The sequence below is a fragment of the Dasypus novemcinctus genome, chromosome 23, assembly GCF_030445035.2.
Source record: "Dasypus novemcinctus isolate mDasNov1 chromosome 23, mDasNov1.1.hap2, whole genome shotgun sequence".
In the NCBI taxonomy this organism is placed as follows: Eukaryota; Metazoa; Chordata; class Mammalia; order Cingulata; family Dasypodidae; genus Dasypus; species Dasypus novemcinctus.
This window is the reverse complement of record NC_080695.1, coordinates 69,594,329-69,619,836: the sequence shown is the minus strand read 5'-3', so window position 1 is coordinate 69,619,836 and position 25,508 is coordinate 69,594,329. Positions and strand designations below refer to the sequence as shown.

Sequence of the window (25,508 nt, the reverse complement as noted above, 5' to 3'; positions counted from 1 at the left end):
GGCTTGGGCAGGAGACTGAGAAGCTGGGCAGCGGGCGGGGGGCGCTGCTAAGAGGCAGAGCAGCCAGAGAAGCGTTAGGCCGCCTTGTGAGGCTGAGAGACCAAAACTGGAGTTTGGAGTTGTTGAAGCAGCAGGACTTGAGGGGCCGGGATCCCTGAGAGAAAGGAAACCAACATTCGGCTCCAGTTTTCTCTGCTGATTAAGCTGTACAGGACAAAAAGCTAAGGGTCAAAGCAGAAGGTGGCCAAAGAGCAAGGCAGCATTTTGGGCAGTTTCATGGTGCTAGGAAAGAGCTGGGCACCTGTCGAGGAGGAGCGACCCCAACCAATACACCAGGCTCTCGTTGGGGGCCTTGGAAAGCCATAGGAGACTGGTCTTTACAGGGGCGGCAGAGCCCCTGGCTGCCTGCGGTGGCCTCTCTGCTCCCCATCGGTGGAGGGGGACCTTCTCGGGAGCGAGACATCTGCAGACCCTCGGCGGCTTTTTCATTCACAGTATCCGGCATTCAGTCAAAAATGACTACGCATCCTGAGAAACAGAACCAAGGTGAAAAAGCGATGGGCCCACAGGAGAGGAAGAGATCAGAGTTGTCAGACATGGATTTCAAAATAACTGTTATTAACATAATAAGGAAAAGAAGAATTTCACAGAGAGCTGGAATTCATTTAAAAATTAAAATTCTAGAACGAAAATACAATAACTGAAATGAAACTAGGATTGCAGACAGCTGAAAAGAGGAGTTAGAAGATGGGCCAGTAGAAAACCTGCACGGCAAGCCCTCCTCAGCCGTGCGGGCCGGGTGAGCGGGCCGGGCGCAGACCTTCGGTGGGCGAGAGCCGGCTGGCGAGGGGCGCTGCTGGGAAGGCTCTTTGTGTCCGGGAGGGACAGAGGTGGTCAGGGGGTTTCTGAGTTGGGGAGTTTGGGGAATACCTTTCATTGCACCCTCGCTGGAAACACTCTAGCACTTGGGGAGTCGTCTCCCCGCCCCAGCGAGCACAGTTTGTGACCCTGATTAAATCTTAAGGGCCTCAGGCTCATCACGAGGAACATGAGCGCTCGCTCGTGCTCTAGGGCTCAGGCGAAAGGCGTGCGAACTTCTCCAGCGCGCACCCTGCAAAACCCTTTTTAAATAAGCTGCTTCTCGCTTGCGTCTAGAAAAGCCGCGCTGGGGCGGGGAGTTGGGGCGGTCACGTGGAGGCGTGCCTGGGGCCTTCCCCGTTGTTCGGGACGTGTGCACCGTGGGGCCAGCTCTTCAGTGTCACGAGGGACACGGGCACAAGCCACGAGGCCGGACGCGGCGGCTGGCTCTGCTCTTGGCCACGACCGTGGAGCTGGTTTTATTGCTGAGATTCAGTTACGGGCTGTTCTGAGAAATTTTCCATTCTGGGTTAACAGTCTCTTTATAATGAACAGGAACAAATTCATGGGACGGCGAGCGGGCCTGGCTCATGGGCCAAGGGCAGCGGGTGGAGCTGCGCGGTGAAGGCTGACCAGCTGGGGCCACTTGATGCAAATGAGCAAGGTCACAGCAAAGACACTGGCCCTTCCCGAGGGCGAAAGGTACAAGGCGCTTTGTGCTCCGAGACGCCCCGTCTGCGGGGTCACTAGACACCCCTCCCCCGGGACCCAGCATGCATCTGGACGACAGCGTGGCCTCTGCGCTCACAAGTTCAAACACATTCCCACCAAGGAAGTGACAGGCACCATGGAAAACTGGAGCTGGGGTCACACCGATGGCGATGGCGAGGGAGTGGGCGCTGGGAGTGGGCGCGCCCTCCCCAAGGAGGTGACATTTAAGCCCAAACCAGAATGACAAGTAGGCCCTGGCTCGCCTGGCAGCGCGGCGCTCTCGGAATCTTCCAGGTCACGGTCGGCATTGGATTTTATCTTAAGGACAATGAGAAACTGTTGACAGACTTCCGGCGGGGACTAACGTAATCTGAGTACACATTCGCGAGATTGTTCTGGGCGCCATGGAGACGTGGGCTGTGAGGGAAGGGCTTCTGCAAGCAGGGAGAAGACCACGGGGCGGCCTTGGGCGCCTTCAGGTGTGAGGGGGTGGCCCCGAGGAGGGGGTCTCTGCAGAACTCGGGGGGTTCTGGGAAGGGCCCGGCTTGCCGAGGCACTGGGCGTGGCTGGGGGGGCAGGGGTCCGGGTCGGCTCCCGGGTGGGGGCCAGAGAGGCGAGGGACGTTTGTGGCGATGGGTGGGGAAGCAGAGGTGCCCTGCCAGGCCGCGCGGAGCGGTGCCACCCGCTGAGGGCGCACCCAACCGGCGGAAACCCACCGCCCTCCTGGGGGACGCGGGGCCCCGTGACTGCTGCCTGCCAGCCGTCACCCCCGATGTGAAATCCCCCCTCGCCCTCCACACCCAAGTTGCCACCAAGTCCTGTTCGTTTTCCTTCCCGAGGCAGCAGGTCTCTCCCACGTCGCCGTGGGCGACGGCCCACCTGGCCTCCCTCCTCCTGAGCGCTGCTGGCTTCTCACCGTGATCTTTCAAAAAGGGTCAGGAGGATCTTCTAAGATGCATGTGTGGGGATTTCAGTGGTGTTTGAGTGGTTTGATTTTTAATATTAACTTTTTATCTCATTTTTGGATTTTGCATTATCTTCAGTTTTGTGGCTTGGAAAGCTTTTGATTTATAGAATTTTTAATATGACATCATGGAAAATTTCAACATATATAATGAGCCTTCACTTCCCATCCCCCAGCTTCATGGCCAGTATTTTGAAGCAAACCTCAGGAATCATATCGTTTTATCCTTAAATATTTTACATAAACTCTAAAATATAAAAAGCATAACCACAATGTCATTATCAAATCTAAAAACTTAATTTCACCAGTTATCAACCAGATGTGCATTCTAATTTATCTGCCTCATAAGTTTTTTCACAGGATCAAAATAAGTTCTGCTCATTGCATATATTGACATTTTTCAAGTTTTTTTTTTTTTTAAGATTTATTCACCCATCCATTGTTTGCACTTGCTGTCTGCTCTGTCTGTTCATTGTGTGCTGTGTCTGTCTTCTTTTTAGGAGGCACTGGGAACCAAACCCGGGACCTCCCATGTGGGAGGGAGGTGTCCAATCACTTGAGCCACATCTACTCCTTGCATGTTGTGTCTCTCATTGTTTCCTCGTTGTGTCTGCTTATTGTGTCGTCTTGTTGCATCAGCTTGCCACATTGGCCCATCACGTCAGTTCACGCTCTTTCTTGTCTTCTTTAGGAGGCAACAGGAACTGAACCCAGGACCTCCCATGTGGTAGGTGAGTGCCCAACTGCTTGAGCCACAGCTGCTTCCCTCGAATTTCTTTTTAGGACTTATCCTCCTCCCCTGCTGCTTGCTTGCTGTCTGCTGTGTCCATTTGCTGCTCATTCTTCTGTCTGCTTGTCTCCCTCTGTTGTGTCATCTTGCTGAGCCAGCCCTCTGCGAGCACGGGCTGTCAGCTCTCCCTGATGTGTGGGCGAGCCTGCCTTCACAAGGAGGCCCTGGGACTCAGACCCAGGGCCTCCCATATGGTAGACGGGAGCCCAATCGGTTGAGCCACATCTGTTTCCCTCGTTTCTTTTTAATCCATAAATTCCTCCTCCCCCCCTCACTTTTCTTGGAATGCATTTATTGAAGTAACCATCTTTTGTCCTGTGCAGTTTCCGTGTCTCAGTTTTGCTAACTCTGTCATGGTGTTGACTACGAGCCTTGGTCCCCTGTATTTGCATTAAGCTGGTATTTAGATCCAAAGATTTGATGAGATGCAAGGTTGTTGTGGCAAGAACTTAAGTGCTTTTGTGTCCTTCTTTGAGGACGCACATAACAGGATGCTCAGAACTCCTGAAGATGTGCCTGGGTCCCCGATCGTGGCTGCGCGACGGCGGTCCTCCCTCCATGCGCTGGACATGCCTGTATAGAGAGAAGGGGCAGCGCTGGCAAAGGTGAGGCAGGCTAAGGACTTGTTTCTTTCATTTTATTTGCCAGAACAAGTTCCTTAGCATCCTCCAGGGGTGATAATTTTTTTATATCACTATGAACTTATGTATTTAAACATAATTGATATGCTTAACCCATTGCAATTATTCTTATTAGCGTTAGAGGATTTCTTTGTGCTACAGGGTGTTATCAGTGATGACGGCCAGAAAGAGAGGTGCGTTCAGGACAGCATCATCGAGCCACTCAGCCATTATCTGAGACCCGAGGTTCCCAAACTTTTCCCATTCACAGCGCCCTTAGTTATGTTTCAGTCATTATTTTAAGGCACCCCAAGGTCAAAAGAAATACCTAACACTTCCATTTATTAAAAACATACCTCCAAAGTATTTATCCTAGCAACTTAAGACATTTGAAAATATGTATGTAAGTTTACAGGAAAAATGTCCTCTTTCCTTCCTAAGCACAGCCCTTACTAGAGGGAGGCCGTGCCTGCTGGGGCCTGCACCTCTACAGCCTTGGAGTCAGATCGGAAACCACCACACTTCCTGTTTCACACCGACTTTTCAGCAACCATCAAAAACTCTGCTTTGCCAAGATAGGCTGTTGTGGAAAGGAATGTCAGGAGATAAAATGTGGAAATTGAACCACCTCAAGCTAGTGGTTTGCATAGAGTCCAAACATGTCAGGTGTGGCTGTTGCCTCAAAATATAAAGTATCCCACAGCACCCTTGAGCTCGCTGCCGTGTCCAGCTTAGGAACCACCGCTCCCGCCCTTCATGTTTCTCCCGATCTGAGAAGCCTGTGCGGGTTTCTCTCGGGCACGTGCCCTGGTGTGCGGTGGGTCTCTGCGCGGAGCACCTCCTGGTGCTCACAGCCTGCCCGGCTGCGCGTCCCGTTCCTCCTCGGGCCGCCTGGCCCCTGCCTGTGCCGATGGGATTAGCCTTTGATTTCAGCAGCGGCAGAGCACCAGACCTGGCTCTGACTCCAATAAACACTTGTTGTATGCTGTCCCCCTGTCCCTTTTCTGTAGCAGGTTAACAAAACAAGGCTGGTAAGTCCTCACAGTTGATTTAAAAATCCAGGAAAAGTGCCCAGCTTTTCCTGCTTCAGCCTTGTCTGTTGGTGGGCCTGTTGGCTGTGACTCTGAAAAATGCCACAGGTGCTGAGCTTCCTGCCCCCCTCCTGCCCAGTTCCCAGCACCACTGCTGTGTCCCCAGTGTGGGTCCCTGAGCAGTCCCCGAGGTTCCATCACATGCCAGGCTTCCCAGCCCTGGGCATAAAACGCTACTTTAAGTGTGTGTTTATACCTATCTGTGACATTACACCATCTTGAGCAAGAGTCATCTTGAGACACAGCCAAGAATGATTTGAGCTGGAATAAATACATCTCTCTGCTAGAAAACTGTTTTATTTGACAGAAATATTGAAAAGATGAGGAGGCAAAGTAGATCAATGTTGGACAAATATCCACTGCCTTTCTTCTCAGATCCATGCGCGGTTACTCCCATCCTCCTCCACCAGTGTTGGACCCAGCAGCTGAAGCCAACCGAACGTGGGCAGAAGTGACAGTGTGCGCATTCCCCAACCAGGCCCCAAGAGCTGCTGTGAATTGCATTTCTGCTTCTTCCACTGGGGTAGGAGACACGCCCTGAGCAGGTGCAGTCCCTCCAGCCCAGCCCCCAGCGAGACCCATGGAGCAGCGCCGTCCCAGCCGCCCTGCAGCCCCGGGAGCATAAGGAAGAAATGTGTATTAAACACCACAGGGTTTGGGGGTGGCTTGTTACTCAGCAACAGCTGACTGGTACAGATGGGAAAGAGGTCCCTAAGGGGAAGGTGCATGAGTGATAGGAACAAGACATCTCAGGAGGTTCTTGGCCTCCCAGATAGTGAATTTTTAAGGAGATGTAAAATGACCCTTCCGTGGGATGGTTTATCAAGGGGGAAGCAGGGAAGGTTTGATCCCCATTTTATAACTGAAGATAATGAGGCTCAAAGTGGTTAAAGGTGCCCAGGCCAGGCTCTTCCCCGCCGTGCTGCCTGCCCCGGGAGCCCCCACCTCTGAGGGTAGCCAGCACAGCCGCAAACGGCTCAGCAGCTGGTATGCACAAGGCGTGAGTTCGAACCTTTCCTCTCCTGCTGGGGAGGGGAGAAGCGGGGCTGTGCGGGGAGCTCCCAGAGCAGGAAGGGCAGAGCCGAGCCGGGAGCAGGGGGTGCTGGGAGACCACAGTGGGGCCGAGGCTGGGCCGCTGTGCTTGGCCCCACGTCTGAGCGGAACCCAGGCGAGACAGTCTGTGGACGGACACACCGTGTCCAGAGAAGTGAAAGGCACCAGCGGAGTGGACGGGCCACCAGCAGCTCTCCTCACTGACAGACACTTTGCCTTCTCGCCACTCGGAACCCCCCAACCCTGCCTCCTGCTTCAGGACCAGCCAGCATCGCAGCCCACCCCGGCTCCAACCTTGGCGCCTGCAGACGGCTGCTCTCCAGCCTCCCGCAGCCCCCCACCCCAGGTGGCCCCACCTTCCCCGACTGCAGGGCTGTCTTCTTCGAGAGCCCCCCCTGAATGGTGGAGAGGGCTAACAGTCGCCCCAAAGCCATCCTTGTCCTTATCCCAGGACCTGTGAACATTATGGACGTGGCAGAAAAGGACTAAGCGGATGTGGCTAAGCGAAGGGTCTGGAGATGCGCGCTGAGCCTGGGCTGTTACGGCCGCCCCATGCTGCCCCCGCTTCTGTAGTGGGGGGAGGAGGCAGAGGCCAAGCTGCGGCCCAGGAGCACCGCAGCCCCCCCGAAAAGGGAGAAGCCAGGAACAGCCTCTGCGTGGGGCCTCCGAGCCTCCAGGGGCACCCCAGGGCATGGCTTTGGACTTCTGACCGGCAGGACAGAGCAAGAATAAATTCCTACAGCTCTAAGTCGCCCGGCTTGTGGCGATTTGCAGCACGAGCCCAGGAGACGCCTACGGGCGGAAGGTCAAGGACACGGAGGCCTGGTGCGGGCCGTCCTGGAACGCACCGCCTCATCCACCTCCAGGAGGCCCCCCCGCCCTGCCCAGACCTGAGGTGGGCTTGCAGCTGGGGCCCCATGGTGCCCGCATCCGGAGCCCCTCCTCCCAAGCTGCCCACGGCACACGCTCAGGGCTGGGCCGGCAGGAGGCAGGAGGGGGTGGAGGGTCCCAGGTGGCAGAGCTGGGGGGGCTTGGAGGCCGAGGGCCCTGGCTCCAGGCAGCCTGGAGGGGCCTGAGCCGGTGGACAAGAGCCCCCGCACCAGCAAACACCTGCTCCTGCCCCAGGCCAGCAGCTTGGGGTGGTGGGAGGTGGCCCACGTGAAGGACACGAGCCTTCGCCTATTATTAGACATGTAAAAATCAAGTGCCAGCAGGCTCACCAGGTGCTGGTTTACGTGGAGAGCGGCCCCCTCCAGCAGCCCCCCTGCGTGTGAGGCGCACAGGTGGCGCCAGCGCTCTGCGCTTCAGGGTGAGGCCAGGTCAGACCAGGGGCCCACGTGGCTGCCCTGGAAAGGTCACAGTGGCTCAGCCCTTTAAAACCCGGCGGGGGAACAGCCCCAAGTGCGAGTCTGCTGGGGCTGCCCGTTTCTCCACACGCCTTCCTTTGTGCTGTTCTCTTCTCGGAGCAGCAGAGGGAGCGGTTTGTCATCGAAGAGCCCCGAGTGCAGGGTCCTGGCCGAGCCACCGTCACTGCCGTGGAAGCCGTGGCGGGTGAGTTTGGCGGAGGCGCCCCGGGCGAGGCTGGCTGGTCTGAGAGCTGGCATCCACCCCTCAGGCCTCCCCTCTGGGCCGGCTTCTGGGGGTGAAGGGCGGGGAGCCGCGGTGGCCTTGGGCCTGGCTCTCTGGACAGAGGTGCGCGGGCCTGGGGGGTCTCCAGGGTCTCCGGCACAGCCCAGGAGAGGACTGACCTGGCCAAGCTGGACCTGGAGGGGCTGGGCGTGGGGGAGGCGCTGCCCAAGGCGCTGGGACCACGGGGCCGTCTCCCCCAGGATGAGGGGTGCGGAGCTGATGGGGGCGCTGCTCGCCCTGGCCGGCCTGCTGCGGGCGGCCCTGCCCCTGCGAATCGCGGCCTTCAACATCCAGACTTTTGGGGAGACCAAGATGGCCAATGCCACCCTCTCCAACTACATTGTGCAGGTCAGGGGGGGCTGGTCTCGGGGGCAGAGGAACCCGGGGTGGGGGTCAGGCCAGCCCCACGGGAGGCCACAGGCCGGGGCTGGCACCTGCTCTCGGCTGCCTCAGCCGTGTCGGGGGCAGCAGGGCCCGGCTGCGACGGGGTGGAGGGGCCCGGGGGCAGCAGCCCCGCTCAGCACGGTGCCCCCGCCCCGCAGATCCTGAGTCGCTATGACATCGCCCTTGTCCAGGAAGTCCGAGACAGCCACCTGGTGGCCGTGGGGAAGCTGCTCGACAGCCTCAATCAGTGGGTGACAAAGTGGCGGGCCCTGGGGGTGTGGCGGGGGCAGTCTCGGGGGCACTGGACGCTTCCCCTCCTTAATCCAGGGACGCGCCGGACGCCTATCAGTACGTGGCCAGCGAGCCGCTGGGCCGCAACAGCTACAAGGAGCGCTACCTCTTCGTGTACAGGTGAGGCCCGGCGGGGGCCGCGGGGGCGCCCAAGGCGGAGGTGGGGGAGGCCCCTGGAGCGCGGTGCTGGCCCGGCCCTCGCGGGCAGCACTGGGAGCAGCAGGGCTGGGGCCACCTCCGCTCACTGCCCGCCTCCCGCAGACCCGCCCAGGTGTCCCTGCTGGACAGCTACTACTACGACGACGGCTGCGAGCCGTGTGGCAACGACACCTTCAGCCGCGAGCCTGCCATTGTCAAGTTCTTCTCCCCATTCACGCGTCAGTGCAGCCGCCACGCTGCCCACCCCGGGTCGGGAGGGCCTTGGGTGCAGCTCCCACGGCCCCGCCAGGCCTGCCCAGCGCCCCCCCAGGAGCCTTGCGCAGCAGTCACCCGGGAACCACGCCCAGGCGCCGCACCCCTAGCCCCTGCCCGTAGGCCCCGTGTGTGCGTGCAAAGGCCCGTGGCCCTCGACACGCCCTTGTGCCCTGGCCTCCACAGCGGTCAAGGAGTTTGCCATCGTGCCCCTGCACGCAGCCCCAGCGGACGCGGTGGCTGAGATTGACGCGCTCTACGACGTCTACCTGGATGTGCTGGAGAAGTGGGGCCTGGAGGTGAGGCCCCGGGCCAGGCAGGGGTGCGGCGCGGGGCGCGGCCCAGGCTGACCGGCTGGTGTCCGGCAGGACGTCGTGCTGATGGGCGACTTCAACGCCGGCTGCAGCTACGTGAGCGCCGCCCACTGGGCGTCCATTCGCCTGCGCACGGACCCAGCCTTCCAGTGGCTGATCCCCGACTCCGCCGACACCACAGTTTCATCCACACACTGTGCCTACGACAGGTGAGCGGCCAGGGCTGCGCAGGGAGGCGGCAGCTCGGGAGGCAGGTGCAGGCCCCACGCCTCGAGTGTCAGCTGACAATGAAACGGTACGAGGGGTCTCAGGCTTGGAAAAGCATGGTCGGGGCGCGGGGGGAAGGCCCCTACCCGCCACATGCTGGTCCTGCGCTGGAGCGCAGGTGGGGCTCAGGATCACAGACCCAGACTAGCAGGACGGGGCGGCGGTGAGTGCCTCTGCCGGGGGGTGCTCGCCCATGGCCACAGCGTGCGTGAGACGTGGGCCGCGGCTCTGCTGGCGCCTACAGCTGAGGAGGCATGAGGCGCCAGGCCCGGGCAGGGGCCGCATGTGGGCGCCTCAGCCCGCCTCGCCCGCCTTGCGCCCCACAGGATCGTGGTCTCTGGACGCCTGCTGCAGCGCTCCGTCGTCCCTGGCTCAGCCGCGCCCTTTGACTTCCAAGCTGCATTTGGACTGAGCAGCCAAACCGTACGTCCTCCCTCCACTCGGGGCGTGGGAGCCAGGAGGGACAGGGGTGGGGTGACAGGAGCACTGCTCACCTGCTCGTCCCCAGCCCGAGGCCGGAGGCTCTTGGTCTCCCCAGACAGGCCGAGCACAGCTCAGGCCCAGGCACGGGCGCAGGGCAGGGGGGGCGACTGTGGGGGAGGCCTGCAGGGGGCCTGCCTGACGCCGCATGTCCCGCCGCAGGCCCGAGCCATCAGTGACCACTACCCGGTGGAGGTGCTGCTGCGCAGAGTCTGACGCGAGCAGCTCCAGCGGAGGGAGGTGCCCCACAGGCCTGGAGAGGGCGCCTCCCACGGCCCAGCCCTGGACCGTCCCTAGGCACAGGCTGACCGCCACTGCGAGCGTGGGGGACACAGCCCTGCAGCCCCTGCTTCTCAGAACCTGAACAAGAACTTGACCTTGTAGATAAAGAATGTTTAATGTGGATCAATAAAGCTCGAAGGCGACTCGGCTGTGGCGTGGGGCGCGCTCTGCCCAGGTCAGGGCCTGTCCAGGGCTCTGGTGAGGAGCTCGTTCAGGCGGCCCACCATCGGCCTGGGGTCTTCCAGGAGCCCCGCGGTGATCATGGCGTTCTCGTAGATCTGGGGGGGAGGTCTTGTGAGGAGGGTCCTGGCGCCCCGCCTCGAGGGGCCTTAGGGGCCGCGGGCAGCCCTCCCGCTCACCTGGTCGACGAGCAGCTGGGCCAGCTCCGGCTCGCTCGCTCTCAACTGACTGAGCCTCTTGATCAGCGCGTGCCTGCAACCCCGAGACCCAGAGAGGTGAGCGCAGGGCAGGCCCCCTCCAGGGGCTCTAACTGACGCGCGCAGCTATCTTTCCAGGGCGCTGGGAGGATGAGAACATTTTTAAAAAGTGTAATCAGAACAGCTAGGATGGAAAAAAAGAGTAGAAAAATTAGTAGACTAGTTATGTGATCATTTACATATAACATGGTTAGAGTCAGACAAGAATCTCTCTGCTTGACAAGGCAGTAAGGTCGCCAAGTGCCAAAATTAATCTTCCCCAAAACACAACACAGGGACAAAAAGAGGAGTACAATATATAAAAGAGCATATGATGGTTCTTCGCTAAGACCAAAAATAAAGGTAGACATTTCCCTAAATTAACTAATGAATTTAATGTAATTCCTTTACATTAATAGGTTATTTTGAAAGACTTTTTTTTATTAGCAGGCACCAGGGATTGAACCCAGGACCTCATACACGGGAAGCAGGTGCTCAGCCACTGAGCTGCACCTGCTCCCCTTAAAAGGTTTTTTCATACCCAAATAAGCTCATAAAAATAAGCAGGAAGAAGAGCCTGGAAACATCGGCCGAGGGGCAAGTTTGTATGTTTATAAAACATATTAAAAGTTTCATTCTAGAAAGTGAGAAGGCAAAGAGCTCAGGGCAGTGGAATGGAGAACGCAGAGCAGACGCCAGGCCCTGGGGACGGCGGCGAGGGGCCTGCCCGGCCACGTGGAGAGACGCGCGGCCAGGGGGCGGCGAGGGCACGGTCAGGGGGCGGCGGGGCCTGCCCGGCCACGTGGAGAGGCGCGCGGCAAGGGGGCGGCCAGGGGGCGGCGGGGCCTGGCTGGCCAAGCCGCGGGGTGGAGCCCACCTTACTCCCATCAGCGAAAACCAGCCCCGGCCAGATCCAAGACCAACTGTAAGAGGGACAGCAGAACAGCCCGCAGAAAGACCCGGAAGAGGCTTCCTCATCTCGAAGGGAAAGCCTTTCCAAGCAAAGAGAAACCCAGAAGCAACAAACGATAAATGTGACCACCCCTAAGTAAAAAACATTCTGCTTAGGAAAACATCAGCTCTTACTCATAGGAACATATGTCAAAATTATAAGATTATTTCACTTCTCAGATGGCATAAATTGAGACATTTGATAAAACTAAGGACATGGGAGAAAGTAAACGTGAACAGTCACATAGAGGACAAGCAGGGCTGTCACCGAACTGTGCTGAAGAGATCACAGGAGATCACGCAGGGAGAAATCTCGCAAATTCATGTTCTCAGTATCAGATGAGAGGGGCATAAGGCCCAATATTACTTTCTTAGTCCTGCTTATTTTCAGGCAAAATACATTTGAAAAATTGGTTTCTTCTGGATTTTGAACCATACGAACATGGATTTTCCTTTTTGCCATCTTCTCAAAATTCTTATAACTTTTTAATGTAATGTCACTTAAAAATTGTTGCATATAAAATCATTTCCAAACAGGGGAACTGTCTTCCATACAATACCAACAGCTAGAATATTAAAATTTAAAATATTCACCAAATAAAACACACCAAAAAAATAACTCTATAAAAAATCTACAAGTAGTCTGAGAAATTACCAAAACATATTACACACACGAAATACATTAAAGGGCCCTAAATAAAGGGGAAGGAGGTGTTCAGGGACGGGAAGGCTGAGCGCACGAAGAGAGCGGTTCCCCAAGCCGGCCACGGGACAGCCGGCAGACCCCGACACACGGTGGGGGACCCCCACACGACAGGGCGGCCACGGGCCCGGGGGCAGGACATCGGAGCAGCCAGTGCGGCTGGGCCGGGCGGGGTCGCGAGGGCCCTCCACATCCCCTCCCCATCCCCCACGTCAGCGAGATGCGGCAACCACGCCCAGGAGGTGACACCGGGAGGGGGAGCTTCCTACACGCGGCCTCAAATGCATCTGAGAGTCGTAAAGCTGACATTAAAACTAAGAAATTCTCATCAAGACACAGAAAAGCAGGGAAAAAGACACGTGCAAGTGACAAGGCTCACGGGAGAACCCCAAGGCAGTCAAGAGAACAGACGACTTGAAAGGCCCGTCAGAAGAGAGCAAATCCAGAGGCTGAAGACAGAGCTGGTGCTCAGCTCGGCCAGTGGGGCAGCGGGGCCACCACGGGGACGTGCACGGCTCGGGGACGCACGTGGCGGCCTCCTCCCAACAGCCCAGGCTGAGGCTCCCCAACGCCCACCCGCGGAGATGGGCACAGCGCCTGTGACAGCCTCCCCGGCTCGGCCACCAGGGCAGGAGTGTGGAGCCACGCCCGAGTCGAGGCGCAGGAGCTGGGGCAGGGGCCTGGCGGGGGGCGGGACGGCCAGGGGGCAGGAGAGTGGCTCCTGGGAGGAGAGACCCGGGCAGCGCCCGCTGCGCTGAACTCCACACGGCCCGGGTTAAAGTCACGGAATCCGCTTTAATCACACTAGTGCTCTCCCCCCCACCCATCAAGCCCTGCGCGAGTCTCACGCGTCACGGTAAAAGAGGAGTGCGCCCTCGCGAGCTTCACCGAGGACGGCTGGGCAGCAGGAGCCTGCCCCCGGCCCTGGGGGGCGCCTACCTGGGGTTGATCTCCAGCGTGGGCTGCAGGATCTGAGCGCGCTCCTCCTGCGTCCTGGCCAGCTGCTGCATGCGCAGGAAGTGCCGGGCGGCCCCCATCTCCAGCACCGTGATCATTGCGGGGTGGGTGTCCAGGCGAAGGGTCACCTGCAGGTGGGGCCCGGGGGCGGCTCAGCCAGGGGTGGGCCTTCCCCAGATGGCACGACAGGGACAGGGGCATGCAGGGTCCCCCAGGACACACAGGTGAGAAGAGTCCTGAGCGCTGCAGGGGCACAAGGGGACTGCCGTAGCGGCATCACCCCGGGGGCTGCGCCTCGTGTTCCTCCAGTCACCGGCTTCTCATCTGCCAGCGACCCCCAATCCCCGGGGGCAGCCCCCCTCACCCTCTGTCCCTGCCAGGGCCCGGGGCCACTGGCCTGGCCAAGGCTGGGACCCACACGCCCCTTGCCACCCGGCAGGTGCTAACAGCCCGACGGGACCGGGGCCAGCCCACCTCTCCCGGCTGCGTGACCCTGAGAGAGGTCTGTGGACCCCGTTTCCTCACGTGCAGAACAGGGCATCACTTTGCCCTTGCAGGGAATTACCTGAAGCTTAAATGAGCTACGGTCTTGAAGCGCTCACGTAGACCGTGCCGCAGCGTGTGCTGGACGTGGCCCCACCTGCCGTCCTGGCGCTGCTCTCTGCGCCTGCCCTCGCCCCCCCAGTCCCACTCGCCGCTGGGGAAGGGGCACCGCTGTCTCCTGAGACCTGCTGTCTCCTGAGACCCCGCTTGCTGGCCCTGGGGCCGGGTCTTGCTCCTCTGGCAGGTCCTTAGCTTGCCAAAACCCGCCCACAAGCCCCTCCAACACCCAAGTCAGCCCGTGGCTCACGGGAGCCGGGGGTGCTCCTTTAGGGCTCCATGCGCTCAGCCCAACGGGCCCTGGCCCACTCGCCCCGGTGCTGCCTCTTGAGGCCACTTCCAGCCTCCTCAACCCACCGCCAGGCAGAAGGAACGGGGCGCGGGCCGTGCCTCCCCCGCGCAGCTCTGATCTCCATCACACACAGGCTCCGGGGCCAAGAGCCCGAAGGCCTCACCTTCACGTCAGTGATGCGCGGCCCCAGCGCGTTTCTCATCCAGGCCATCAGGTCCTCCGTCTCCTTCTCGGACAGGCGCTCGCCAGCTGGAGCAGAGCGGGAGGCGGCTCAGCGCCCAGGCCAGCACCCTGGCCCCACGAGCCAGCGGCCTGAGCCAGCTGCACCCACAGAGCCCCTGCTGCTCTGACCGCCCCCACGGCAGAGACCAGTGCCGCCAGCAACGCGTCCACCTGGGCTGAGCAGGTGTGCTTGGCCTCGCGAAGGCCACGGACCTGTGCCAGGGCTCCAAGCGGCAGCGTGTGCCAGGCGCTCTCGGGAAGCCTGATCCATCCAGAGGCCCAGCCCGAGGGGGCGCCAGAGACCCCAGATGGGAGCAGGGAGCGGCTCTCTGTCACCCCTGTGATGCCCCCACACGGCTCCTTCCCCACACTCCGGCAAACCCAGTACAACCGCGGAGAGGAGACCCCGCCGAGCACGGCTGCAGGCGGGGGCCGACCTGGACACGTGTGCTCGAACTTCTCCTCCTTGTAGTGATCGACAACGATGTCTGTTTCCACGGAAACCAGCTTCTTCTTGTCAAACTCGCGGAGGTGGAGTAAGGTCAGCTCGTCAAACTGCTCGTAGCAGAAGAGAACCTGTGGAAGTCCAAGGGCGTTGCTCGGGCAGCGATGGGGGCGCTGCGAGGAGCGTGGCGCCACCAGGGGCAGCAGCAGGCGGGCAGGTGGGAGGGCCTTGCCAGGCTGGCGCCCTGTGGCTCTGTGCGGGCTTTGGCCACGTCCTCGCAGGAGGGGCGCTGCCTCCGTTAACAGAGGCGGCCATGTCTCAGGCTTGGAGTCCCAGCGCCGTGCCCGAGACCCCCACGGAGCGCCCACTTCTGCGCTCCAGCCCGGCCCCACCCAGCCCCACCCACGGCAGCCCCCACCTCCGTGTTTTTCTGCTTCATGGCCTCGTAGTAGGGCGAGTGCTCGGCCAGGGCCCGGCTGGGGGCGCACAGGTAGTAGATGCTGCGGCTGCCGGCCGCCATGCGCCCCGCGTAGTCCACGAGGCTGGTCAGCTGGCCAGCGGGCAGCGCCGAGGACTCGTACCGCAGCAGCCTGGCGATGTCCTCCTGAGGACAGACCGCGTCTCGTCACCACTCGCTCTGGAGCACTCTCAGGGCCTTCCCTCCCAGGACCACTGAGCCCGGGCCAGGGCGGAAGGGCTGTGGCTCCTCTCAGGGCCTGCAGGGTCCAGGGCACCCCGCTCTGCCACAGGGTGCCGGGAAGGGTGGGGGCCCGAGTGAGCACCGCTTAGGGCTCCAGTCCCCAAGGCCCCGACCCCTGGGGCAGTGCCACCCCCGAGGGACAGGCCTGCTTTCCCCGGGCACACAGCACCAGACACGAGGCCACACGCCGCTGCCTCAGCCGGGGCAGCCATGAGACTAGTTCTGGGTGACGGGGCGCGTAAAGGCGGGAGGGCAGCCCTGAGCGCGGGCCCCGCAGGGGGCAGGTCCTGCTCCCCCCAGAGCCAGGCTGCAGGATGGGGGACGCCACGTGGAGGCTGGGGGGACGCCATGCTGAGGACAGGGGGACGTGTGGAGGACGAGGGGACACAAAGCTGAGGATGGGGGACACATGGAGGATGGGGGGATGCCATGCTGAGGACAGGGGGACGTACGGAGGACGGGGGGACACAATGCTGAGGATGAGGGGACGCCACACAGAGGCCGGGGGGACGCTGTGCTGAGGCCGGGGGGACGCCACGTTGAGGACAGGGACACGTGGAGGACGTCCCCTCCTGGGCTCCCTCCTTCCGGCTTCCGGGGCTGGACCGCAGGGAGACGAGCTGCTCCGCTCGGACAGGGCGCGGCCAGCGCCGCCTGCTGGGCCCGGCCCCCCGCGAGGCCGCGGCTCCCGCCTACCTTGACCTCCTGCTCCGCGGCGGTCACGATGCCCTCCCTCATGAACAAGCCGTAATCTTCAAAGAACTTGGCGTATTTCTCAGCGTCCTTTTTACTCTGGTCAATGAAGAACTTTATCAGCCTCTGCTGCAGAACGTCCCGGAGCTTCCTACAGGACAGGAGTCGTTTAACACAAACGAGGCGCTGGCACAGCGCGCAGACGGGCTGAAAGGAGGCGGAAGCAGTGTTCCGCCCACCACTGGCCGCAAGGCGCCCCCGGCAGCGCGGGCTCTGGGGGGGGCGGGCCTGCTCCTCCCCCTGACCTGCCCCCAGCGCCGGAAGGGCCTGCACAGGGGGGTGCACCCCCGCCCGGCCTTGTGGGGACGCCTGGCGGCGGGGCGCGGGCTCGGCGGCGCCTCTACCTGACGCAGGAGCCGCACCTCAGGGCCACCTGAGCCCACCTGAGCGCGCACAGCTGACGCGCCAGGGTCTTCACAGGAGCGAGCGCGGCCGCGGCCTCGGCGTGCAGCAAGGACAGGGTGAGCCCAGCCGCGGCCGGGCATGGCCCAGAGCACCCCGCTAAGTCCCCCGGGCCGAGGCAGTGCCCACGTTGACAGAACAGCCGGAAAAAACCAATTCGGGGAAATGCCAGTGAACACACATAACACGTATGTGAAACTAGCATACTACATGCACACTACTACTTTTCAAAATTAGGATTGGTACTGTATGCAGTGGTAGTAATACTTGGGTGATGCTCTTTCATAACCTGTTACAAATGCTTCACAAGGCAAGTGTTTGTGGCGGGTGACGTACAGGAGCCCTGCATGATGACATGCGCGTTTGGTGAATTCACTTTTTCTAATACACGCTTACTGTTTATGTATGTTCGTGTATGAGTGATATACTTCAACAAATTGTTTTTAAAGTGAGAAAGTTTTAAAAATTAAAAAAATACTGCGTACACTGTATTTTGGGACTTATACTAAATATACACGTGTACACTACAGCTTTTCAAAACTGGGGTTTTTCTGAGTCAGGGTGTTTACTGCAGCATTACAGAATACCATAAAATTATGAGCAAATTTATTAATGGGATCACGGGCATTTTTATGTTCTTCTTACTATTTTGTCTTTTCTTTAAAAAGATGAAGCACCATGTATTTCTTTCATAATCCAGGGCAGGGGGACAGAAGCTGCAGGGGGTGAGAGGGTGTCGATGCTGGGGGGAGGGCGGGGCCTGGCGTGGAGCATCAGGGCCCAAGCGGGTGAGGAGGGCACCCAGCATCGGGCAGCCTGGCGGGAGGTGATGGGGGAAGGGACACCCGCACGGAGGGAGGGCAGCAGCAATGGGAGACGGTCCAACCAGCAAATACACCAAGGCAAAGGGAGGCAGACCTCCCGGGGTCAAAGGCAGCTGCAAATACGGGAAGGGGGAGGCTGGGAGGGACAGAGCCAGCGGAACTGGCTTAGAGCCTCGGCACGAGCGAGAAGGCTTTGCTGTTGACGCAGGACTCAAGGCGGGTGTAGCTGGGCACGTTCACACAACAGAGCACAGCGCCAACACGGGCGCATACACACCACACGCACACACTCTGCTCTGGTTACCCATGAGACCTGGGGGCAGTGGCACCCGACGGCGTTGAGCACCGCCAGTCCTCTGATCTCGGCTTCTAAATCCCACTCTCTATCAACAAGAACTAGGGCTCCTTGGAGGAATGAATGATTCTGAGGCTTGGAAAGGATGAAGGCAAGACAAGCTGAGCCTGGACAGCCTCTGCCAGAAGCAAGGACGTGCCGAGAGCACGACGGGGACACGTCAGGACACTGAGTCCATCTGTCTGGGCTCCCATGGGCTGGCTTGGGGGCATTTGAGCATCAAAATAAATGATAGGAATAATGACAATCCATTGGCTGAAACAGCGATCAGCCTATATGAATAAATTACAAATACTGTAAATATAACAGAAAATACTATAAATACATTGAAAGTTTGGTATAGAACATGCCATTATCAAGCTTCAAAATACCACTCCCATGGAGTAATTTATTCGTCACATAGGGGACAGCTAACTTCCCGCGGAGGAGCCTGGCAGAGCTCCTTCATCAAGCGTTGCAGAGAACGTCCCCAGCAGTGGGCGGCCACCTCCGCCTCTTCCTCCAGGGAGGCACATCCAGCATCACAAGGGCACCTCGGCCCACCCAGCAGACAGGCCCTGGGTAAGGCACCCGGCCTGCAACCTTTAAGCGCATCGAGTCAAGAAGTCAAGGGCACCCATGGAACCCTTCCACATGGAGGTGCTAGAGACAGAGGGGCTAAAGGAGACAGGCAGCTCTCAACTGGAACCCGTTGTTCCAGAGCCGTGGGTACGAGCCGGGCCACGTGACTGGGTGTGAGGAGGGCGGACAGCAGGGATGCATCGAGGCTAATCTCCAGAGGTGCTGGCTGCTCCACAGCTCTGCAGGAGATGACTTTTTTGTTGGAAATGTGCCCAAAAATAGGGTATCCAGACAGCAACTCACTCTCAAGGCTTCAGAGAAAATGTTCTTGGGAAGTGGATGTGGCTCAAGCAATTAAGCTCCCACCTACCACACGGGAGGTCCCAGGTTCGGTTCCTGGTGCCTCCTGGAGAAGATGAGCAAGACTGAACCGGTACAATGGGCAGAACAGTGAGCTGACACAACAAGAGAAAAGACAATGAGAGATACAACAAAGCAGGGAGCTGAGGTGGCTCAGGTGACCGGGCGCCTCTCTCCCGCATGGGAGGTCCCAGGTTCGGTTCCTGGTACCTCCTAAAGAGAAGATGAGCAGACAGCGGGCACAAACAACAAAACAAGGGGATGGGGGACAAATAAATCCAAGTTTAGAAAAACAAGAAAAAATGTTCTCTGACATGTTTCCAACTTTTCTGAAAGTTCATAATTTTTTCAAAAGTTTTTATTTAAGGCTGACTCTTCTCTGGGCAAGATGATTTCTCAGACTGACCAGTGAGCCTTTGAAAAGCACAAGCAGCACTGCAGCGGCCAGACAAGGCCTCCCCATGCCCACTGGCCGCCACGGGGCTGGGTTCAGACAAGGGCTCGCATCTACCCGTCAGCTCAGACCCCGCAAATCTGGCGTGGAAACCTGGCAGCTCCCACCGCGCTGGGTCGGAGGGTGACACAAAGTGCCGCGCAGGGTCCAGGCGGGGAATAAACCTCAGCACAAGGCAGCCCTCGCAGATGCTGCGCAGCCCTGGCCCCCAGCAGGGGCGGGACCCCCGGAGCTCAGGGGCCCAGCAGGGCTGCGCCTGTGCGGCTCACATGAGCGCTAGAGCAGGCTCGGCCTCTCCCGGCACCATGACGTCGAAGGGGGGGCTGGTCAAGGTGGGGAGCGCCCCCAGCACAAGCCTCAGCTTTCCCCAGTGGATCAGCTTCCAAACCACCACCACCCCCCCCCACCGCCTCTTTAAGAAGTACCAGGGATTGAACCCGGGACCTCGCACGTGCGAGGCAGGCACTCAACCACCGAGCCGCCCTTTTTAATGGAGATAAAATGCTGGGCCAATCACATGTCACCTGCACGCACACACAGGCACATGCCCTGAAGAGCGATTCTCCAGCCCCGCTGCGAGCACCACCCTCACCCGGACTGCCCTGCCGCCCGCAGCAGCACCTGCAATCCCAGGTCCCTGACATTGGGGCCGCTACAGGGCCGGGTCAGGTGCACCAAGCACATTTTTGTGCGCTGGTCATACAGCACTTCCAGTCAGGGGTGAAGAAACAGTAAGAGCACAGACACGTAGGCATTCAATCCTTTCAGCCAAGAAACCCACTGCTAGGATCCTATCGAGAAAAAGTAACGAGACTGTGGATAAAAATTTAAGGAGAGGGAAGTGGATGTGGCTCAATGATGGAGTGTCCGCCTACCACATGGGAGGTCCGCGGTTCAAACCCCGGGCCTCCTGACCCGTGTGGAGCTGGCCCATGCGCAGTGCTGATGCACACAAGGAGTGCCGTGCCATGGAGGGGTGTCTCCCGTGGAGCAGAGTCCCACGCCAAGGAGTGCGCCCCGTAAGGAGAGCCGCCCAGCACGAAAGAAGGTGTCGCCTGCCCAGGAATGGCGCTGCACATACGGAGAGCTGACGCAGCAAGATGACGCAACAAAAAGAGACACAGGTTCCTGGTGCCACTGACAGGAATCCAAGCACACACAGAAGAACACACAGCGAATGGACACAGCAGACAACTGGTGGGAGGGGGGGTAAAGGAAGAGAAAGAAAGAAAATGAAAGAAAAAGAAAATTTAAGGAGAAAAGTAAGCACGTCCATTGAAATGTTATCCAGAGAGCACACATGACAGCCTAAACCAACTATGGTGTTCACCCACACAATATACTATTTTCAGCTTAAAAGAACTTCCAAAAAACATGACAGTGAAAATGCACAAGATGAAACAGTAGGAAAAAAGGAAACAAAATAGGACAAGTTGTATGACTTCAATGACGTTAGAGCAAGAGAAACAACCAGAAAAACGGGGGGGCCATGCTTGCTTGGGGACGGCACGCAGGAAGGGCTTCCGTGGCCGCCGGGCAGAGCAGCGTCCCAGTGTTTGCGAGACTCGCACCCAGGCACCAGCCGCGTCAGCCCAGAGCAGCGCGAGGAGGGCAGCCAGCTGGAGCCCTCGCCGCCCACTCCTCACCCGGCAGGAGCGTCTCACTCGCTTCGTGTTTTTAACAACTCGGCCCAACCCAGCCACTGCCTCGTCCGGTGCCCAGAGCTGCCACCTGCTCAGCCCGGGAGAAGCAGGCTGTGCGGACGGCCTGAGCCCACGTGCGTGATGCTCCACGAGGTGCGTCGACACCGCACATCGTACTGTACGGGCAAGTCGAGAGTTCCCAGGGCAACACCTCCAATCTGCTTTTCATCCCGGACACGAACTCTAGAACCTACCCGTTTAGGCTGACCATTGCTGTACCCTAGAAGGTAAACGCCAGCCTCTGCAGGCCGGGATCAGAGCTGCTTTTTGCATCTTTCACTGAGGAACTATTACTTTTACTAGGAAAGTAAAAAGCCAGAGAATCAAGTTTTGCATAAAGAGTTCTTGGTGAGCCTGGAATTGTAGTGGGTGAGCCAAAGGAGCTGATGGGAGACGCCAGAGCTGTCGCCAGCCAACCACCAAGGCTGGGGGCCCTGCGCCGGCCCCAGGACCCACCCTGGCTCTGCAGCCCCCTCCCCCAGGCTCCAAGCCCCCCAATTCTAGGACCACCGATGACGTCATTCAAAGACCTGCCTCGGAGCCCCAGCCCGGCCGCCTCCCTAGGTACAGCTTCACGGGAGCCTTGTGCGCTGGTCTCGGGTTGCTGAAGGTGAGGCTTTGGCGCTGGCGCAGGAGGCCTGCTCCCAGCAGGAGCCCCGATTCCAGCCCCCGCCCCCCTGAGCTCACCTGATGAGCGCGCTCTCCTGGAGCAGCTCCCGGCTCAGGTTCAGGGGCACGTCCTCGCTGTCCACCACACCTGAGAGAGGCAGAATGTCCTGGCTCCTGTGCCCAGGCACCCAGGCCCTCCCCCTCCGGCACCTCTGTCCCCCGGCCAGCCCGGCCCCTCTGCCCCCTGGCTCCTCCGCCCCCCGGCCAGCCCGGCCCCTCTGCCCCCTGGCTCCTCCGCCCCCCGGCCAGCCTGGCCTCTCCACCCCCAGCCCCTCTGCCCACTGGCCAGCCCCTCCGTCACCCTTGCCAGCCCAGCCCCCCTGCCAGTCTGGCCCCTCTGCCCCCTCCGCCCCCAGCCCTTCTGCGCCCTGGCCAGCCCCTCCGTCACCCCTGCCAGCCCGGCCACGTGCTCAGCGGCCCCCTCGTCTGCTCCACCGGCTTTGAAAACCAGACTTCTAGAGTGAACAAGGAGGGCAACGGCAGTTGTACCGCGTGGACCACACGAACGGAGGAGCTGGTTAATGTGGGGGGAGCGTGTGGGAATCCCCTCTATTTGTTATGTAACATTTACGTAATCTAGATATCTTTAAAAAATATAAAATTAACGGGGAGCGGATGTGGCTCACGTGACTGAGCTCCCGCCTCCCACAAGGGAGGTCCCTGGTTCGATCCCTGGCTCCCGTACCTCAAAAAAACACCCAAACTTGCGCCACGCCAACGCAAGGTGGTAACAACAGAGGAGGTGGGGACTCAGTATTTTTTGCACAATTTTCCTGTAAACCCACAACAAAGCAAATCTGACTTAAAAACAAAAAATCGGTCAGACCAGATGTGGCTGAGAGGCCCAGAAGGGGCATTTGGGGGGGGCTTCTGCACCCGGGTTTCAGGTTACATCCTCGACGCGCCCTGCACGTCGTGCACCTTCGCGTGCCAAGGGACACGGACGCGGAGGCGCTGGCTTCTTTAACCACGATCCCCCTCGATTCAAGGCAGTTCATGTATAAAAGTGAAGCTCCCGGGCTGTTTCCTGAACCTTGAACGAGCCCCACTTAGACGACTCCCTGGGCTGTCCCCGCACCCAGGACGGGGTCCTCAGGCGGGCGGCCCTTGGGGAGGTGCCTGCTGCCGCCCCGCGCCCTCTGGGCTCACAGGAACCGCCCGAGACCCACCCAGCGGGTGTTTACAGGCCGGCCAGGTGGCGGCACGGGGCGGCACGCCCGAGGGTGGGGACGGGCACAGGCGAGCACGTACCTCGGACGAAGCGCAGCCACTTGGGCAGGATGTCGGCAGCCTTGGTCTGGATGAGGACCTTGCGGCTGTACAGCGCGACGCTGGAGCCCAGCTCCCGGCTCACATCAAACACGGACGGTTTCTGGGGGCGAGGGGGGGGCACACATCAGAGCCACACCCGAAAACCACCCCAGCCCCAGGAGGCAGAGCCCGCACCGCACACGGGGCTTCGACGGCAGGCGCCAGGCGCCCACCCGGGCCCCGGTGGACCTGGACCGGAGCCAGGTGGGCTCAGAGGAGTGCTGGGAGCGCCCGCTTGCTGTGGGAGCCCAGAGGGCCTGGAGGAGCCCCACGGCCCCACGGCACTCAGCCAGCGGCCATCCTGGCAGCCGCTGCCCCAATTTGCTCCCTGCGAGGTCATCGACGACGAACAACGAAGACCCACACGTCCCCATAACTGAGGCCAAGCCCTGCCCTGGGTCAGAGGTCAGAGAACTACCACCCACACGCCAGATTTAGCCACCCCTGACCCGGCATCCCACGGGCTAAGAATGGTTTTCAGGCCTTTAAATGGTTATAAACAAAAAAAGACCATCTTGTGACACGTGGAAAGTCCAAGAGGCCACACGGCAGCGTCTGAATTGACTGGCGCGTGCCGCACACTTTCACCAGCAGGCCCTCCGGGGCCGCTTCTGCTCTGCGGGGGCACGTTCAGAGGCTGAGGCGCAGCCCGCGACGCTGCAAAGTCCGCAGCGAAAAATCTGCCCGAGCCCGGGCCCTGTGGGCTGTGACGGGCACGCAGACCCCCAGGGCTCCTGCCCAGGTATCTCAGCCCTGAGACTCTGCATGTCTAAGCTCCCAGCAACACTGCCGCCCCTGCCCACAGGCCGCGCTGCGAGACGCAAGCGCCAGACACACTCTTCCCAGAGCGGATGCTAACGCACATGCGGTGCCAGGTCTGGGTAAACCAAGTCAGCCAAGGCCCGGGCAGACCCAGCGTGGAATATTCCAGCTCACCCCACTGGCCCCACGACCACGTCCAGCAGGCGCCTGCCAGGAACAGGCCCTCATCAGGCGGTGCCACCTGGAGGACCAAGGGCCCCAGGCGGGCAGCCGAGGACACCCCGATGGCCAGGCCACACCTCCCCCCTCTGAAGGCCTCACGCCAGACCCCCGCAGACCAAAACCCGTGTCCGCCCACCCGGAGGCCAGACCCCCGTAGCTCCAGGGCCGCCACAGCCGCTCTGCGCTGTGCTGTTCCGAATTGTCGCCGCTTAGGAGAAGAGCTGCCGGCGCTGGAACGGGCCGTGGCCGGGGGTGTGGCGCCCAGTGAGCCGCGGCCACGCCGCCCGTCGGACCCCTGCCTGGGGCCTGCCGCCACACGGGCCGGGCCTCACCGTCTCGGGCACGTAGAAGACGCTCTGGATGCTGAGCGGCGCGTCGGCCTTGAAGTGCAGGGTGTAGCGGGGCTTGTCGTAGGCCTGCGCGATGTAGCGGTAGAACTCCTCGTGCTGCCACTCGCTTACGTCCTTGGCGTCCATCGTCCAGATGGCCTGGTGACGCAGACCAAGGGGCGGTGTGTTCAGACGCGCTCTCTCGCCAGTGCGCCAAGCTCAGCCCGCTGGCCACGTGGCATGCGGGCACTGACCCTGCTCCTCAGGGCACTGCGGGCACCACCTCCCGGTGTCGTCTCCCTCTCAGCCCCCCACACCAACTCAGGGGTCTCCCCACACCCATGTAGGCAAGCTGTTCTTGGGGGGGAGCTGGGATGGGGGAGCAGGGCTTGGGAAGTGATCAGCCAAGGCTCCTGGGGCAGATCCCCAACCAGGCCCGGTCACAGGAGGGCCTGCCGGGAGGCAGGGTCTGAGAGCACCCGCGGGGCGGGGGGAGCACCACAGGGGGCGGGGAGCACTACAGGGCGGGGAGCACAGTGGGGTGTGGGGGGAGCACTACAGGGTGGAGGGAGCATCACGGGGACAGGGGAGCACAGCGGGGCGTGGGGGGAGCACCTCAGAGGCAGGGAGTACTGCAGGGTGGGGGGAGCATCACGGGGACAAGGGAGCACTACAGGGCGGGGGGAGCATCTCGGGCGGGGAGCACAGCAGGATGTGGGGGGAACACCTCAGGGGGCAGGGAGCACTGCAGGGCAGGGGGAGCACCTCGGGGAGCACCTCAGGGGGCGGGGAGCACCGTGGGGACAGGGGAGGACAGTGGGGGCGGGGGCAGCACGGTGGGGCGGTGCCCCAGGCTGGGGAGGGTGGGTGGCTTCCTGCCTGCACCCACAGAGCCCGTCTCTCCGCAGCAGCACCCCACGCTCTGCTTCTGGGAAGCCCCCGTCACCCCAGCCCCCGGCAGGCCGAGTCTCACCTGCAGAGTGTTCAGGCGCCGCCCGTTCAGGTACAGGGGGAAGCTGACGAAGTTGCTGTACTTCGTGACCACATCTGGGGGAGGAAGAGGAGGCGCCTGCAGACAAGGCCCCCGAGGCAGCCCCAGGGCCAACGGGCTGCTGGGAGGGGCAGCAAGGTGGGGCACAAGGGGACCGTCCCCCTGCCTGGACCCTGGAAGGTGGCCGACCTGAGGGGGACCCAGATCCCCGGGCCTCCGAGAGCCGCTGGCAGTGCCTGGCGAGGCCCCAGGACTCCCGTGCCCCGGGGCTGTGGGAGGGCCTGAGCAGCCAGGGCCGGGGCCTGGGGCCACTGAGGAGGGGACGAAAGACGCGGCCCGTGACCACGAGACCACCCTCACGCTCCCGGGAGAGGGCAGGAG

The 25,508-nt window shown here is 60.6% G+C and overlaps 2 protein-coding genes across 2 annotated transcripts in view; one reads left to right on the top strand and one right to left on the bottom strand.

Annotated features, from left to right (window-relative positions):
* Nucleotides 1-1,968: 1,968 nt before the first annotated feature.
* DNASE1 (deoxyribonuclease 1) lies at nt 1,969-10,288 on the top strand. The gene is made up of 13 exons (XM_058286562.2): nt 1,969-2,048; nt 3,225-3,264; nt 3,800-3,928; nt 5,410-6,982; nt 7,557-7,638; nt 7,917-8,064; nt 8,259-8,347; nt 8,428-8,511; nt 8,653-8,768; nt 8,989-9,101; nt 9,171-9,325; nt 9,710-9,806; nt 10,026-10,288. The coding sequence occupies exons 6-13, from the start codon at nt 7,918-7,920 to the stop codon at nt 10,077-10,079; spliced, it is 855 nt and encodes a 284-aa protein (XP_058142545.1). The 5' UTR covers nt 1,969-2,048; nt 3,225-3,264; nt 3,800-3,928; nt 5,410-6,982; nt 7,557-7,638; nt 7,917; the 3' UTR covers nt 10,080-10,288.
* Nucleotides 10,242-25,508, bottom strand: part of TRAP1 (TNF receptor associated protein 1) — a 64,178-nt gene continuing 48,911 nt past the window's right edge. Inside the window, exons 8-18 of the mRNA XM_058286561.2 lie at nt 25,110-25,183; nt 24,140-24,295; nt 22,764-22,884; nt 21,531-21,600; nt 16,128-16,275; nt 15,150-15,335; nt 14,724-14,862; nt 14,228-14,313; nt 13,155-13,300; nt 10,505-10,577; nt 10,242-10,423 (exon numbers count right to left, since the gene is read on the bottom strand). Coding sequence (XP_058142544.1) covers nt 10,322-10,423; nt 10,505-10,577; nt 13,155-13,300; nt 14,228-14,313; nt 14,724-14,862; nt 15,150-15,335; nt 16,128-16,275; nt 21,531-21,600; nt 22,764-22,884; nt 24,140-24,295; nt 25,110-25,183 — 1,301 coding nt within the window. The 3' untranslated portion in view covers nt 10,242-10,321. The remainder of the gene's footprint in view (nt 10,424-10,504; nt 10,578-13,154; nt 13,301-14,227; nt 14,314-14,723; nt 14,863-15,149; nt 15,336-16,127; nt 16,276-21,530; nt 21,601-22,763; nt 22,885-24,139; nt 24,296-25,109; nt 25,184-25,508) is intronic.

Coding starts and splice junctions, on each gene's coding strand:
- DNASE1 (XM_058286562.2), top strand. CDS start 7,918: ATGAGGGGTGCGGAGCTGATGGGGGCGCTGCTCGCCCTGGCCGGCCTG. Junction 8,512..8,652: donor CGCTACCTCTTCGTGTACAG/GTGAGGCCCGGC, acceptor CGCCTCCCGCAG/ACCCGCCCAGGTGTCCCTGC. Junction 9,326..9,709: donor ACACACTGTGCCTACGACAG/GTGAGCGGCCAG, acceptor TGCGCCCCACAG/GATCGTGGTCTCTGGACGCC.